The following is an 11,237-nucleotide window of genomic DNA, read 5'->3' as shown; positions in this document are numbered from 1 at the left end:
TGCTGCGGACGTAGCGAGCAGCCGGGCCGGGAGCGATCGCAGCCGCGACTCTGGCGCGGGCTGGACGGAGGAGCTGCCGGTGCTGGTGGAGGCGGCCCTGGAGCCGGCCCGAGGAAGCTGCCCCCGCGCTCGTTCCTGCACCTCCTGCTCGGGCGTCCGGGGTTCGGTCGGGGGAGAGGCAGGCGTTGGAGAGCCCGGAGCGCAGCGTGCTGCTGTAAGTCGGGTCTGGAAGGTGGAGGAGGACTGGTGCTGACAGGGGGAGGGGAGGCACTCAGGGCTCAGGGCAGGCGGGAGCTGCCGGACTACGTGGCAGTGTAACTCGGGAAGCCGAGAGGACCCTTGTAGACGCTGCGTTTTATCCCAAGAGTAACAGCAAGCCGGGTGGCTTGTGAAATGTGTGTGAAGAGAGCTGGTTCAGCTGACGGTGAGCGGCCGGCAGGTGGCCCTGAGGAAAAGAGAGGATGGACTGGTGTGGAGGGTCGTGGGGCGGTCAGGCCCTGGTGGGGAGGAGGAAGGTATCTGGACGGATGACTGTGTGCTTGTGGTATGAGGAACTGGGAGGCTGGAAATGCCATTTGCCAAACTGGACAACCAGGGAGGAGCAAGTTGAGGTTTGAGACACCCATGGGACATGCCTGCGAGCTCTAGAGCTGGGCTGAGATTCGCATTCTGGAGCCATGGGTGTCTGGGTGGCGTGTCTCACTCTCTACCTAGGTTTTGTCCAGATGCTCAGATACTGGAGGGAGGTATGGACTCAGGAAGAGTACTAGAGCCTTTGCTGGGCAACACCTCCAGCAAAGGCTCTAGTACTCTGGGTGGGTCTGGGGCCCAGCCTAGGAGCAGCTGGTGTGCCTGGCAAGGGCTAGGGATGCTGGGAGATATTCTGGGGTGCTGCGAGTCTTCCTGTACTCAAAACCTGTGCTTCTTTCCAGATCCTCTCCACCATGGCCAGACGCCCCAGGAGCAGCAGGGCATGGCATTTTGTCCTGAGTGCTGCCCGCCGAGATGTGGATGCCCGGGCTGTGGCTCTGGCAGGCACCACTAACTGGGGCTACGACTCTGATGGGCAGGTAGGTCCTAGCGGTTGAGGCAGGCACACCTGGGCTAAGGGGTGGAGCTGCCTTGGCAGGCACAACCTGAACAGGGAGTTCGGGGAAGGATGTTCCTGAGGCCAGAGGACTGGCCCACCCTGAGCCCATTTCCGGGGTGCCATGCTGTGTAAAGCACACACAGCCTCAGGGGTGACCAGACCTCAGAGCAGACATCATGTTCTTCTCTGCTTTCTCTCCTGAGAAGTGCAGTGCGTGGAGATGTTGGCAGTCGGATTTTGGTCAGTTCATCTAACAGGGATTCTCCATTCTACCTCGTTTCTGGGGGTAGCTGCTAACTTGGCATGTGTCTGTCAAGACGTTTCTTCTGCCTATGGTGATACGTACTCTGTATCCTCTTATGTGCATGTAATAAAAAAGAAACTTGGATTCTTGGAGAAAAGAATTCCTGTGCCTTCCTCTACTCAGGGAGGCTCAGGAACTACAGGTGGTCAGGATAGAGGCTCACGTGTTTGTCTCTGTTCCAGGTTATTCAATGTGCCTGTGGGCTTTGTAGCCAGAGCCTGGCTGCACCTGGCAGGCCCGTACTGCTCCCTGCCACGGCTGGGCCTTAGTGCCTGATGGGGTGCAGTGAGGGAGGGGCTGGTTTCCTGAGGTCACCCTTAGACCAAGTCACCGAGGGCTGTTTCCTCCCAGGGTTGTCACTTGGGTGACATGACACTGCCCTTTTCTGTCACAGCTGCCAGCATTGTTCTGGCTCAGCCAGGTGTTCTGGGAGGGGCTGGGCTCCTTTCCTTCAGAGGGCTTCTTCCTGAGCCCTGTGGGACCACCAGGCCTTGGGGCCAACTGGAAGGCATGATCCATGACCGGGATGGCAGCATCCTGGGGCCTCCCAGAACTCCCAGCCCGGGTGAGACCCAGGTCTGCATTCCTACCCTGCACCCAGCCCCCACTGGTCATGAGGCCTGTCCCCACCTTGCAGGCTCATGGCTGTGGGATGCAGGAGGTGTCTGTGGGCCGGGCAGTATCTGACACACACATACCGCTTGTCCTCTGTTGCCAAATGGGCCTGTAGTACACGTGTGTGGGTGGGCGGTCCAGGCACCCTGGAAGGCTGACTCACACCTCCCTTAAGTTGCACGGGGATCAAGTCTGTCTCCTCCCAGGGAGCTGGGGTGCTAGCCAGCTTGATCCTGGGCCTGCCATGTTTAGCTCTGTGCCATGGCTCCTGACTCAGTGGGCCTGCCTCTGGGGATCCCCTTCTGTGTTTCTGAGCCTGCCCTGTGTGCAGGGCCCTCCCTTACAGAGGATGGCATTCTGTCCTGATATACCCACATTCACCCAGGAGCTGTGTCTTGGTTCCCTGTGGCTTCCCCTGGCAGGGAGAAACTCTCCTCTGGGTGGCATCACCACCTGTGGCCTTCCTGTCCCGAGGGCAGCACATGCTGCCAGCTCTGAGGGTGCCGCCTATCGCCCTGTGGGTGCCTGACACAGGTGACCTCGCTCACGTGGCCTTCCGCTAACTTGCTCACTTTGCTCAGCTGCCATGGGTCCCCATGGAGACTTGGGTGTAGCAGGAAGGAGACTGGAAGGAGCAGGTGCCTCCCTTTGAGCTTCTGTCCCAGTGGGAGAAGGTAGGGAAGCAGGACAAGGGGCATTTCAGAGAAGGATGTTGGGAAAAGCAGAACAGGCGAAGGTGCCTGGGAAGGCCTGAGACCCCACCCCCAGGCTCAGGAGAGGGGGCAGGAGGCACAGTTCATGGTGGGCTGGAGTGACAGGGCAGCAGAGAGGATGGGAAGAGAGCAGAGGAAGGCCACCTGGGCTGCAGAGTGCATGCTGGGTGCATGCCAGAGACCAGGTGAGGGGTAGAGGCCTTGCCTGGGGCTCTGTGGGCCTGGCAAAGGCAAGCAAGGCTGGCAACACCTCGGGCCCTGCACAGGTGGGCCTGGGGTCCAGAGCCAAGGCAGTGTCCCACAAGCCTGCCTAGCTTCAGAGTGGGCCTGACTTGGATCACAGACCACCCCAGCCGACCTCCCAGAAAGTCCTGAACAGCTCAGCCTGGTATCTGGCCACTGGGCCCCAGGGCTTGGCACCTGCCACAAGGGCTGAGCCCCTAACCTGTGGCGGTCTCAGCTTCCTGCTCCCACAGAAGCTTGAAACAGCAGCCTGAGCACCAGACTGTGCTAGGGATCGAGTCAGCCGTGGACCCATGTGTGGAACCCCAGCCCAAGCCAGGTTGCTGTCTGGGGAGTCCCTCCACTCCCACATTAGGGCAGCAGCTGGCAAGGCCTGTGGCTTGTCCGCCATCCAGAGGTTGCCTGGAGAGGGCTGGGCCACCTTCGGCTCATTAGTGGCTGGGTCTCTGGGGCCCCCTTGGTTGAGCAGAAAGGGTGGTGTCTTTGAGCCACTCCTGCAAGCAGTGGCAGGGCAGGCCTTTGGGAAGGAAGGAGGCTGCTTCTTGAACCAGGCGTCCAGGGTCACTGCGGGTGGCGTTGAGGTGGGCCATGCTGTGTGCTTGGGAGTCACCCCCCAATCCCTTCTGCAGTGGGTCAGAGCCGTTTGGCCTTGGGGGTGTCAGGAGGATGAGGCTTGGGCTGGGCTGGCGGAGGGCAGAATGCTGACGACAGGCGGGAACAGTCTGCCCTTCTCCCCTAGCACAGTGACTCGGATTCTGACCCTGATTACTCGTCTCTTCCGCCGTCCATCCCCAGTGCGGTGCCTGTGACTGGGGAGTCCTTCTGTGACTGTGCCGGCCAGAGCGAGGCCTTCTGTGGCAGCCTGCACACGGCACACCGTGGCAGGGACTGCCGCTGCGGGGAGGAGGACGAACGTGAGTGCAGCAGGGCCACAGGGCTGTGGGTGGGGGGCGAACCCCAGGGCCAGCCAGCATGGGCCTCTCCTCTCCCTCTCACAGATTTCGACTGGGTCTGGGATGATCTGAACAAGTCCTCGGCCACCCTGCTGAGCTGTGACAACCGCAAGGTCAGCTTTCACATGGAGTACAGCTGTGGCACTGCAGCCATCCGGGGCACCAAGGAGCTAGGGGAGGGCCAGCACTTCTGGGAGATCAAGATGACCTCGCCTGTCTATGGCACTGACATGGTAAGCGGTGCTGGCCCGGGAATGCCTCTGGGGGGCCCGGCCTGGGGTCCAGTCCCAGCGCCCTCTGCCCAGCCTACTGTTCACAGATGGTGGGCATCGGGACATCAGATGTGGACCTGGACAAGTACCACCATACGTTCTGCAGCCTGCTGGGGAGGGACGAGGACAGCTGGGGTCTCTCCTACACGGGTGCGTGTGGCCTGGGGGTGGGGTGGGGCCAGGGCTGTGGCTCCTGGGCTCACCCCCGTCCCGACTGCCCCCAGGGCTCCTCCATCACAAGGGCGACAAGATGAGCTTCTCCTCGCGCTTTGGCCAGGGCTCCATCATTGGTGTGCATCTGGACACCTGGCATGGGACACTCACCTTCTTCAAGAACAGGAAGTGCATAGGTGAGGCCCTGCTCAGGTCAGCAGGCCACCCAGCTCCCAGGGCTCCCTGAAAGTCTTCTTCCCTGAAGCCTGAGGTCCCAGGGCCCCCAGAGGTGGGGCAGTGTCAGGCTGGGTGGAGTTGCTGGACAGCGTGGATGCCTGGTCCTCAGCTACTCACCTCGTGACCTTAGCACAATGTCCGAGGGAGCAGGCAGTGAGTCCCTTCCCTGCCTGTCCCTCAGCCCGGGGTTTAGGCTGTGTCCCATCTTTCCAGGAGTGGCAGCCACCAAGCTGCAGAACAAGAAGTTCTACCCGATGGTGTGTTCCACGGCAGCCAAGAGTAGCATGAAGGTGATCCGCTCGTGTGCCAGTATCACCTCCCTGCAGTACCTGTGCTGCTACCGCCTGCGTCAGCTGCGGCCAGACTCGGGGGACATGCTGGAGGACCTGCCCCTGCCGCCCGGCCTCAAGCAGGTGCTGCGCAACAAGCTGGGCTGGGTGCTGAGCATGAACTGCAGCCACCACAAGACTCTGGCAGCCTCGCCCAAGGTGGCCTCAGCCAGTCCCAGCAGCCCTGAGCCCCAGCCCTGCCAGAGGAAGCGCTGCCGACGGACCTAACTCCCATGGGAACTGCCTTCTGGGGTGGGACGGCCATTATCTGTGTCCCTTCTTTCCAGCCACACTCCAGGCAGCTGCAGAGGGAGGAGCTGGGTGAGCTCTGTCCAGGGCCATCTCCTGTGGCCAGGACAGTCTCTGCAGGGGCTCCAAGCCACTCTGCGGCCTGTGCAGATGAGAAGTGACAGCCCGGACCCTGCTCTCCAGAGAGGCTGCTGCCTGCCACACCGAGAGCCTCACTGGAGCCCAGCTGCCCATTCCTGCCAGCCTTGGTCTTTTCCTCACTTGCTTTGCATGTTGTCAGCTGCTGCTCCTGTCACAGAGACTTGAATGATTGTAATAAACAGAGTTTATGTCTAACACCCACACAGCTGTAAGACCAAGTGAGCCATGCAAGGCTGGGTTCTCTTGTTGGGTCTGGCAGCCTCTACAAAGCTGTGGGGAAGGCAGACCCGGTTCTCCCGTCTCCCTAGAGGCCTCCCTTACCGCTTCTGAGGGTGCCATGCCCAAGCCTCCAAGCGGCCGCTGCCACAGCCCCTCCCAGCTGGGCAAGCAGCCCAGCTGCCAGGCTCCTGGCTGGCCCGTGTGTCTAGCTCAGGGCATATGAACCTCCAACCACTCCAGGCACATCACTGCTTGCCACCTACAGGCCCGAGCAGAATTTCTGAGGCTTCCCAACCCCCACATCCCCTTTGGCTCAGACCCGAGCCAGAGAGAGCCTGAGAGCCCCCCCTGGGCTGTGGGTCCTGCCCCTGCTGCTCAGGACATCTGGTCGTTCCTGAGGCTGTGTGCTGTCCTTCTGGCCCCACAGCCATGGTCAGGAGCTCAGGTCCAGCAGCAGGTCGGGGTTGGTGGTGGCCAAGAAGAGGCAGATACGGCGGGAAAGGTCAGGCCCCACCCTGCGGGGCCGCCTGCCCTCGCCGGCCTTCACAGGGAGGTCAGCCAGGAGGCCCAGGCGCTCTTGCTCAGTGCTGCAGGCCGTGAGTGCCTAGGGGAGGCACAGGGATGAGCAGGGAGGGCTGGGGGGCCTGGCCTCCATGCCGGGGGGTGCACATGCGGAGCGGCCCACCTGCTGCAGAAGGCGAGGCGAGGGGAAGGCCGTGACGATGGCATCGGCCATGGCGGGGCTGACCCGATTGAACTGCTGGATCTGCCTCCACCAGGCCTCCCGCAGCCCCAGGCCGTCTCTTGCTGCTGGCTTGCCTGAGGCCCAACGCCCCTTTGTGCAGAAGGAGAAGGCCTGGGACTCCCGGTGCTGCCTGAGAACAGGGAGGGGCAGAGAGGACTTTCAGAGGCTTCACCTTTCCTGGATACTCCCCAGCAAACTCCAGAAAGCTCTCCAGCCCTGCTCTGTTCTCAGAGAGGTGGGGAGGCACCCTCCCCAGGTGGTCCTGCCCCCTCCCCACACAGCATCGGCCCAGGTGGGGAGTACACACTTGAAGGGGCGCTGGGCCAGCGCTCTGGTGACACTGCACACATGCTGACTCAGCTCCTGCCAGGAGGCTACCAGCAGCACGTCCACATCCGCCCAGAGCTGTAGGAGCACCAGGGCCTGGGGAGGAGACGAGCCACGGGTGTGGCTGGACAGGGGCTTCCCAGGGGTGCTCAGCAAAGATCAGCCCCACATGCCACCCTGAGAACCACTCCCAGTGGAGGGCAGCCCCAGTGCCAGGATCCAGGCCGACTCGCCCAGTTTAGATCCACCCTTACCTCCTCCACCTCTGGCCAGCCGACAGTCACCTTGGCACCAGCTACCTCTGGACTCCCCGGCTGCTGTGTTCCCTGGGTGGTGGGCTGGCGAGACCTGTGCAGAGGAGACTATCCCTCCAGCTCCCCACTCCCCATTGGTCCTACTCTCCCTGACTTAAGCCCCTGCCAGAGCCCACAGAGGGGAGCAGGATCGGCTGTGCCACAGCAGCCCCCAGAGGGACCCCACCTTCCCTAAACCCCATTCCAGCCAGCCCTACTGAAGGCATTAGGGTGAGCGGTACCATAGGTAGGTGTCAAGTCCAATGATGGCCAAGTGGAGTCGGGCAGAGATCTGCGGAGAAATCCAGGGCACTGAGCAGGCTGGGTCAGAGACCTGAAGGCAAAATGTGCGGCATACTTGTTTATGGGAGGGCTGTGATAGCAGGGCCACACGCTGCCAGGCCACAGCCAGTGCAGAAGAGCAGCAAGCCAAAGAGAGCTGGAAGGTCGAGCCCGGCAGGCGCTTCCTCCACTCTACCACCTCTCCTGAAAAACCGCCTCTGGGCCTCCCACAAGGCTGAGGAGGCTGAGAAGAGCTAGCATTTCCCTGGCACACAGTAGGTACCTGGGAAATGTGGCTCCTTGGACACCAGGACCTGGCAAAGGGTCTAACCTAGTCACCTTCTGGCCTGGCGCAAACATCACCTGATTGTTCTGTTTTACCTGACCGTTCTGTTTCTCCTGCAGCTGAGACTGCTTGAGCAGTTAGGAAGGCCTGGGCTGTCAGCTGTCACAGAAGGGGACACAGCTCCTCCAGCTCTGCCAGCTGCTCCCAACCCAAGTTCCAGCCTACTGCCCGACCCTGTCTCCTGGCTCTCTCTAGGAGCCCCTAAAAGCAGCTGCAGTGCCTGTGTGTGGTCAAGGTTTTCTCCACCTCACTCTTGGCATCTCTGTAGTTTCTCAGCAGAGAGGAGTCCCAGCCCATCCCATCACCCTCCAGCCCTCTATCCTGGTGCAGGGACTGGGCTGAGCAGGTGCCCCCCTGCTGGGGAGTCCAGCCCCTCATGATTTGTGGAGAGGGATTGTTGCCCCACCCGAGCACCTGGGCCAGCTTGGCGACACCCTGCAAAAACTCTTCAGGCTCCAGAAGCAGAAGCAGTTCCTGTTCATCTGCAGCCCAAAGCTCCGGGGGTACCTGCAGGGACAACAGGATGAGCTGCTGCCCACCTCTGCCTGGGCAGCCCAGCAGCTCTGTGGCTTTGGCCACAGCCAAGCTCAGGCCCTGCCAGGATTGCTCTATAGAACCCGGTGCTGGCTCTCCTGCCAAGGCCAAGACCAGCCCGGATCTGCGAAGTTGGCAAGAACACTGACCACAGCCTCTTCGGAGCCTGAACGGTCTTCAGCATAGCTGCATTCAGGCTCTGGTACCCAGTTCTGCTCCTCACCAGCACCGTTCGTTTCGTGTTGATGAGCACGACTGCAGCAGCTACCCTCGCGACGGTGACAGTTCACGAATGAAACCAGGTACTTAAAACACCCAGCCTAGGGCTGGCACTTGGGAACCACGGCCACGCGCTCCTCCTGCTACAGTAACAGAACACTCACGCTGCGGGGGCAGGGGTCGAGCCTCACGCCGCTCCACTGGATGCTGCAGGCCGGGCACTGGGGCTCGATGTGACACTCACAGCCCAGGGCCTCCAGGGCCTCCAGCAGGATGTCGGCACCAGCGTCTTCCAGGATGGCTGGGAACACGGAGGGAGGCGGAGCTGTCACTCCTTTCTTCCACCCACACCAGGACCCTACTTGGGCGGGACTCGAGAAGGTAGAACGCTGGAGCCGAGCTCGGGGATCTGCACGTATCGGCTCCCAGCTGGGAAGCAGGCACAGCCGGAAGGCGGCCCCAGGTTCTGGGCAGGAGGCTGCCGGTAGGGACACCCCTCTCACCGCCCCCAACCCGCCCATCGCACCGAGGACACCCTGCTTGGTGACGGAGGGAATTTCCAACGCCCGAGCTCCGAGTAGAAGCGAGACTCTGTGGAGCCCCCGTGGGAACCCCGCAGGCCTCCCGCTGGATGTCCGCACCTGGGTCCACGCGCACCGCGAGGCGCCTCAGGGCTTGCTCTGGCCGCAGCGGCCGCAACGGCTCGGCCGCCACCCTGCGCTCCTCCGCCGGGTCCCGGGCTCTCGTGGACGCCTCCGCGCCGGCGGGGCCCTCGGCGTCCGAATCCGAGATCTCCCAGGTTGGGGGCCGCCGCCGGCCGCTCCAGCTCCGGCGCGAGGCCCCGGCCCTCCCGGGTCCCACCCGCGCCATGGCCCGCCCGGCTTCTCCTTCGTTTCCGGCCGAGCCGGAATGCCTTAGCAGGGAACACCAGCCGCTTCCTGCTGGGGGCGGGCCTCGGGGCGCGCGGCGGCGGCGACTTCCGGTCATAGAGCCGAGGGAGCCGACCGGCCATGGCGCGGAAGAAGGCGCGGCTGCGGCTGATCGCCGAGTTCGCCCGCCGCGTGCGCGCCCTGCGGGAGCAGCGGGAGCGACCGCGCGACTCGCAGCTCTACGCTCTGGACTACGAGACGCTGACGCGGCCGTACTCGGGCCACCGGCTGCCCGTGCGCGCCTGGGCCGACGCGCGCCGTGAAAGCCGCCTTCTGCAGCTGCTCAGCCGCCTCCCACTTTTCGGTCTGGGCCGCCTGGTCACGCGCAAATCCTGGTTGTGGCAGCACGACGAGCCGTGCTACTGGCGCCTCACGCGGGTCCGGCCAGACTACACGGCGCAGGTACGTGTGAGCCCGCCCAGGCCCCGGGTCCCCCCGCCCTAGACCCTGGAGCATGCGGCCAGTCCTTACCCCACCGTCGTACCTGGCCCCCTGCGGGCCACTCTCCCGAGCGAGGTTGTGGGGCGGCACGGCGTCCCCTGCTCCGTGCATTTTTGTGGGACTGGAGGTCCGGCCCCCTGATCTCCGGGGGCGAGGACCTTTCTGAGTTGACTCGCTTCCCTTTGGCCTTGCAGAACTTGGACCACGGGAAGGCCTGGGGCATCTTGACCTTCAAAGGTAAGGCTTGGGAGACTGGGCGCCCGAGCGGCGGGTTGCAGCCTGCGGACCGTTAGGCGAAGGTGTGTGAAATCCCTCTGTCTCTCCCCAGGGAAGACGGAGAGCGAGGCCCGGGAGATAGAGCACGTCATGCACCACGACTGGAGGCTGGTGCCCAAGCACGAGGAGGAGGCCTTCGCCACCTCCTCGCCGGCGCCACAGGACACCCTGCGCTCTGCGCCCTATCCCCCGCTCCTCCGGGCCATGATTCTTGCAGAGCGGCAGAAGAATGGGGATACCAGCCCCGAGGAGCCCATGCTGAGTCTGGAGAGGACACCCATCCAGCCCTGGGACTACCCGGCCAAACAGGAGATGAAAGGGAGGGCCAAGGGCACCCCAGTCTAAAGTGCCAGAATCTGTAGGTTGCCCAGTGGGTGTAAGCTGGGGGTAGCCATTCTGATTAAAGAAGATGTCTTTGGGTCACACCCGAGTCCGCTCCCGCAGAGCTGGGGCTCACCTTCTGGACTTGTTCCGAGGGTCTGCATCTTGATTGAGAAGGTTGGGGCACACCCTGTACCTGCGCCTTTCCTCTGGCCCTGCTGCCTCAACACCCAGTCCTGAATGAGAGGCCACGCAGGAGAGGCTCTGGGGGAAAGCCGAAAGCGGCGGGGAGCGCTGGCTCCTCTTCCCCCAAGACTGTTGTCTCCACCGGGATCCGGCCAGAAACTGTGGACGGGAATAAAGAGAAAGGAAGCAGTCGGAGTTGTGGTTTCTTTTCATGTGGGGTTGCGGGGGACCAGAGCGGGTCCTCTGCAGGATTGTGGGGAAGGAGAGGCTGACTCGGGCGTGCAGCTGTCCCGGGGGTGCCAAGCAGGCTGCCGGCTGGGTTGGAAGACCTGAGCGAGTTGGAGGAGGCACAGGTAGTGTCCGAGCCACTGGAACTACATGGCTTCCTGATTCTGGGGTCACAAGTGAATAGCTTTGGGCTCCAGAGCCCTGCCGCGCCGCTCCCTGCAGGCTCCCGGTGGCCGCAGAGGCAGCGCCAGCCCGAGGCCCCTTTAAGTGCAGGCCCCGCCCCGGGCGCCTCCGCACCGCCGAGCCCGCGCTGGGGCTTGGTTGCCGCCATCATGATCTGCTTGGTGCTGACCATCTTCGCCACCTTCTTCCAGGCAGGTGAGTGGCGCGGGCCGGGGGGCGGGGAGACGGCCGGGGCTGGGCCGACTTGACGTCCCGGCCCTGCGGGTCCCCGCAGCCTGCACCGGCGTGCACGAGCGGACCTTCCTGGCCGTGAAGCCAGACGGCGTGCAACGGCGGCTGGTGGGCGAGATCGTGCGGCGCTTCGAGAGGAAGGGCTTCAAGCTGGTGGCTCTGAAGCTGGTGCAGGTGA

The 11,237-nt window shown here is 63.1% G+C and overlaps 4 protein-coding genes across 6 annotated transcripts in view; 3 read left to right on the top strand and 1 right to left on the bottom strand.

The window, feature by feature from the left end:
- Positions 1-5,500, top strand: part of SPSB3 (splA/ryanodine receptor domain and SOCS box containing 3) — a 6,021-nt gene extending 521 nt beyond the window's left edge. Inside the window, exons 2-7 of the mRNA XM_021718704.1 lie at positions 933-1,070; positions 3,705-3,879; positions 3,964-4,151; positions 4,238-4,340; positions 4,415-4,540; positions 4,794-5,500. Coding sequence (XP_021574379.1) covers positions 933-1,070; positions 3,705-3,879; positions 3,964-4,151; positions 4,238-4,340; positions 4,415-4,540; positions 4,794-5,137 — 1,074 coding nt within the window. The 3' untranslated portion in view covers positions 5,138-5,500. The remainder of the gene's footprint in view (positions 1-932; positions 1,071-3,704; positions 3,880-3,963; positions 4,152-4,237; positions 4,341-4,414; positions 4,541-4,793) is intronic.
- Positions 5,501-5,951: 451 nt separating this feature from the next.
- On the bottom strand, positions 5,952-9,134 carry EME2 (essential meiotic structure-specific endonuclease subunit 2). Its single transcript, XM_008070332.1, has 8 exons — positions 8,906-9,134; positions 8,429-8,565; positions 7,926-8,018; positions 7,126-7,217; positions 6,845-6,938; positions 6,571-6,686; positions 6,204-6,393; positions 5,952-6,122 (listed from the first exon to the last, which is right to left on the bottom strand). Exons 1-8 carry the CDS (start codon positions 9,132-9,134, stop codon positions 5,952-5,954), a joined length of 1,122 nt encoding a protein of 373 aa, XP_008068523.1.
- A 98-nt stretch (positions 9,135-9,232) lies between these two features.
- MRPS34 (mitochondrial ribosomal protein S34) lies at positions 9,233-10,607 on the top strand. 3 transcript variants are annotated; one of them, XM_008070311.1, is made up of 3 exons: positions 9,233-9,595; positions 9,829-9,871; positions 9,963-10,607. In XM_008070311.1, the coding sequence occupies exons 1-3, from the start codon at positions 9,275-9,277 to the stop codon at positions 10,253-10,255; spliced, it is 657 nt and encodes a 218-aa protein (XP_008068502.1). In that variant the 5' UTR covers positions 9,233-9,274; the 3' UTR covers positions 10,256-10,607. The 3 variants fall into 3 exon arrangements, with proteins under 3 accessions (XP_008068502.1, XP_021574383.1, XP_021574382.1); XM_021718708.1 differs by having other exon boundaries at positions 9,261-9,595; positions 9,829-9,892; XM_021718707.1 differs by having other exon boundaries at positions 9,261-9,599.
- Positions 10,608-10,946: 339 nt separating this feature from the next.
- The window catches only part of NME3 (NME/NM23 nucleoside diphosphate kinase 3), a 1,346-nt gene continuing 1,055 nt past the window's right edge, over positions 10,947-11,237 (top strand). The window contains exons 1-2 of the mRNA XM_008070330.1: positions 10,947-11,023; positions 11,103-11,233. Of these exons, the coding sequence (XP_008068521.1) occupies positions 10,978-11,023; positions 11,103-11,233 (177 nt within the window). The 5' untranslated portion in view covers positions 10,947-10,977. The remainder of the gene's footprint in view (positions 11,024-11,102; positions 11,234-11,237) is intronic.

The sequence above is a fragment of the Carlito syrichta genome, unplaced genomic scaffold, assembly GCF_000164805.1.
Source record: "Carlito syrichta isolate Samal-C Ts95f unplaced genomic scaffold, Tarsius_syrichta-2.0.1 Scaffold313344, whole genome shotgun sequence".
NCBI lineage: Eukaryota > Metazoa > Chordata > Mammalia > Primates > Tarsiidae > Carlito > Carlito syrichta.
Note: the sequence above shows the minus strand (reverse complement) of the source record. Positions and strands in the feature narration are given on the sequence as shown.

Bases quoted from the DNA above. Each gene is read 5' to 3' on its own strand.
- EME2 (XM_008070332.1), bottom strand. From the start codon at position 9,134: ATGGCGCGGGTGGGACCCGGGAGGGCCGGGGCCTCGCGCCGGAGCTGG. The intron at 8,019-8,428 runs GTGAGTGTTCTG...TTGTCCCTGCAG, and splicing joins TCGACCCCTGCCCCCGCAGC to GTACCCCCGGAGCTTTGGGC. The intron at 6,939-7,125 runs GTACCGCTCACC...TCCTCTGCACAG, and splicing joins GGACTTGACACCTACCTATG to GTCTCGCCAGCCCACCACCC.
- MRPS34 (XM_021718708.1), top strand. From the start codon at position 9,275: ATGGCGCGGAAGAAGGCGCGGCTGCGGCTGATCGCCGAGTTCGCCCGC. The intron at 9,596-9,828 runs GTACGTGTGAGC...TTGGCCTTGCAG, and splicing joins GGCCAGACTACACGGCGCAG to AACTTGGACCACGGGAAGGC. The intron at 9,893-9,962 runs GCCCGAGCGGCG...GTCTCTCCCCAG, and splicing joins TAAGGCTTGGGAGACTGGGC to GGAAGACGGAGAGCGAGGCC.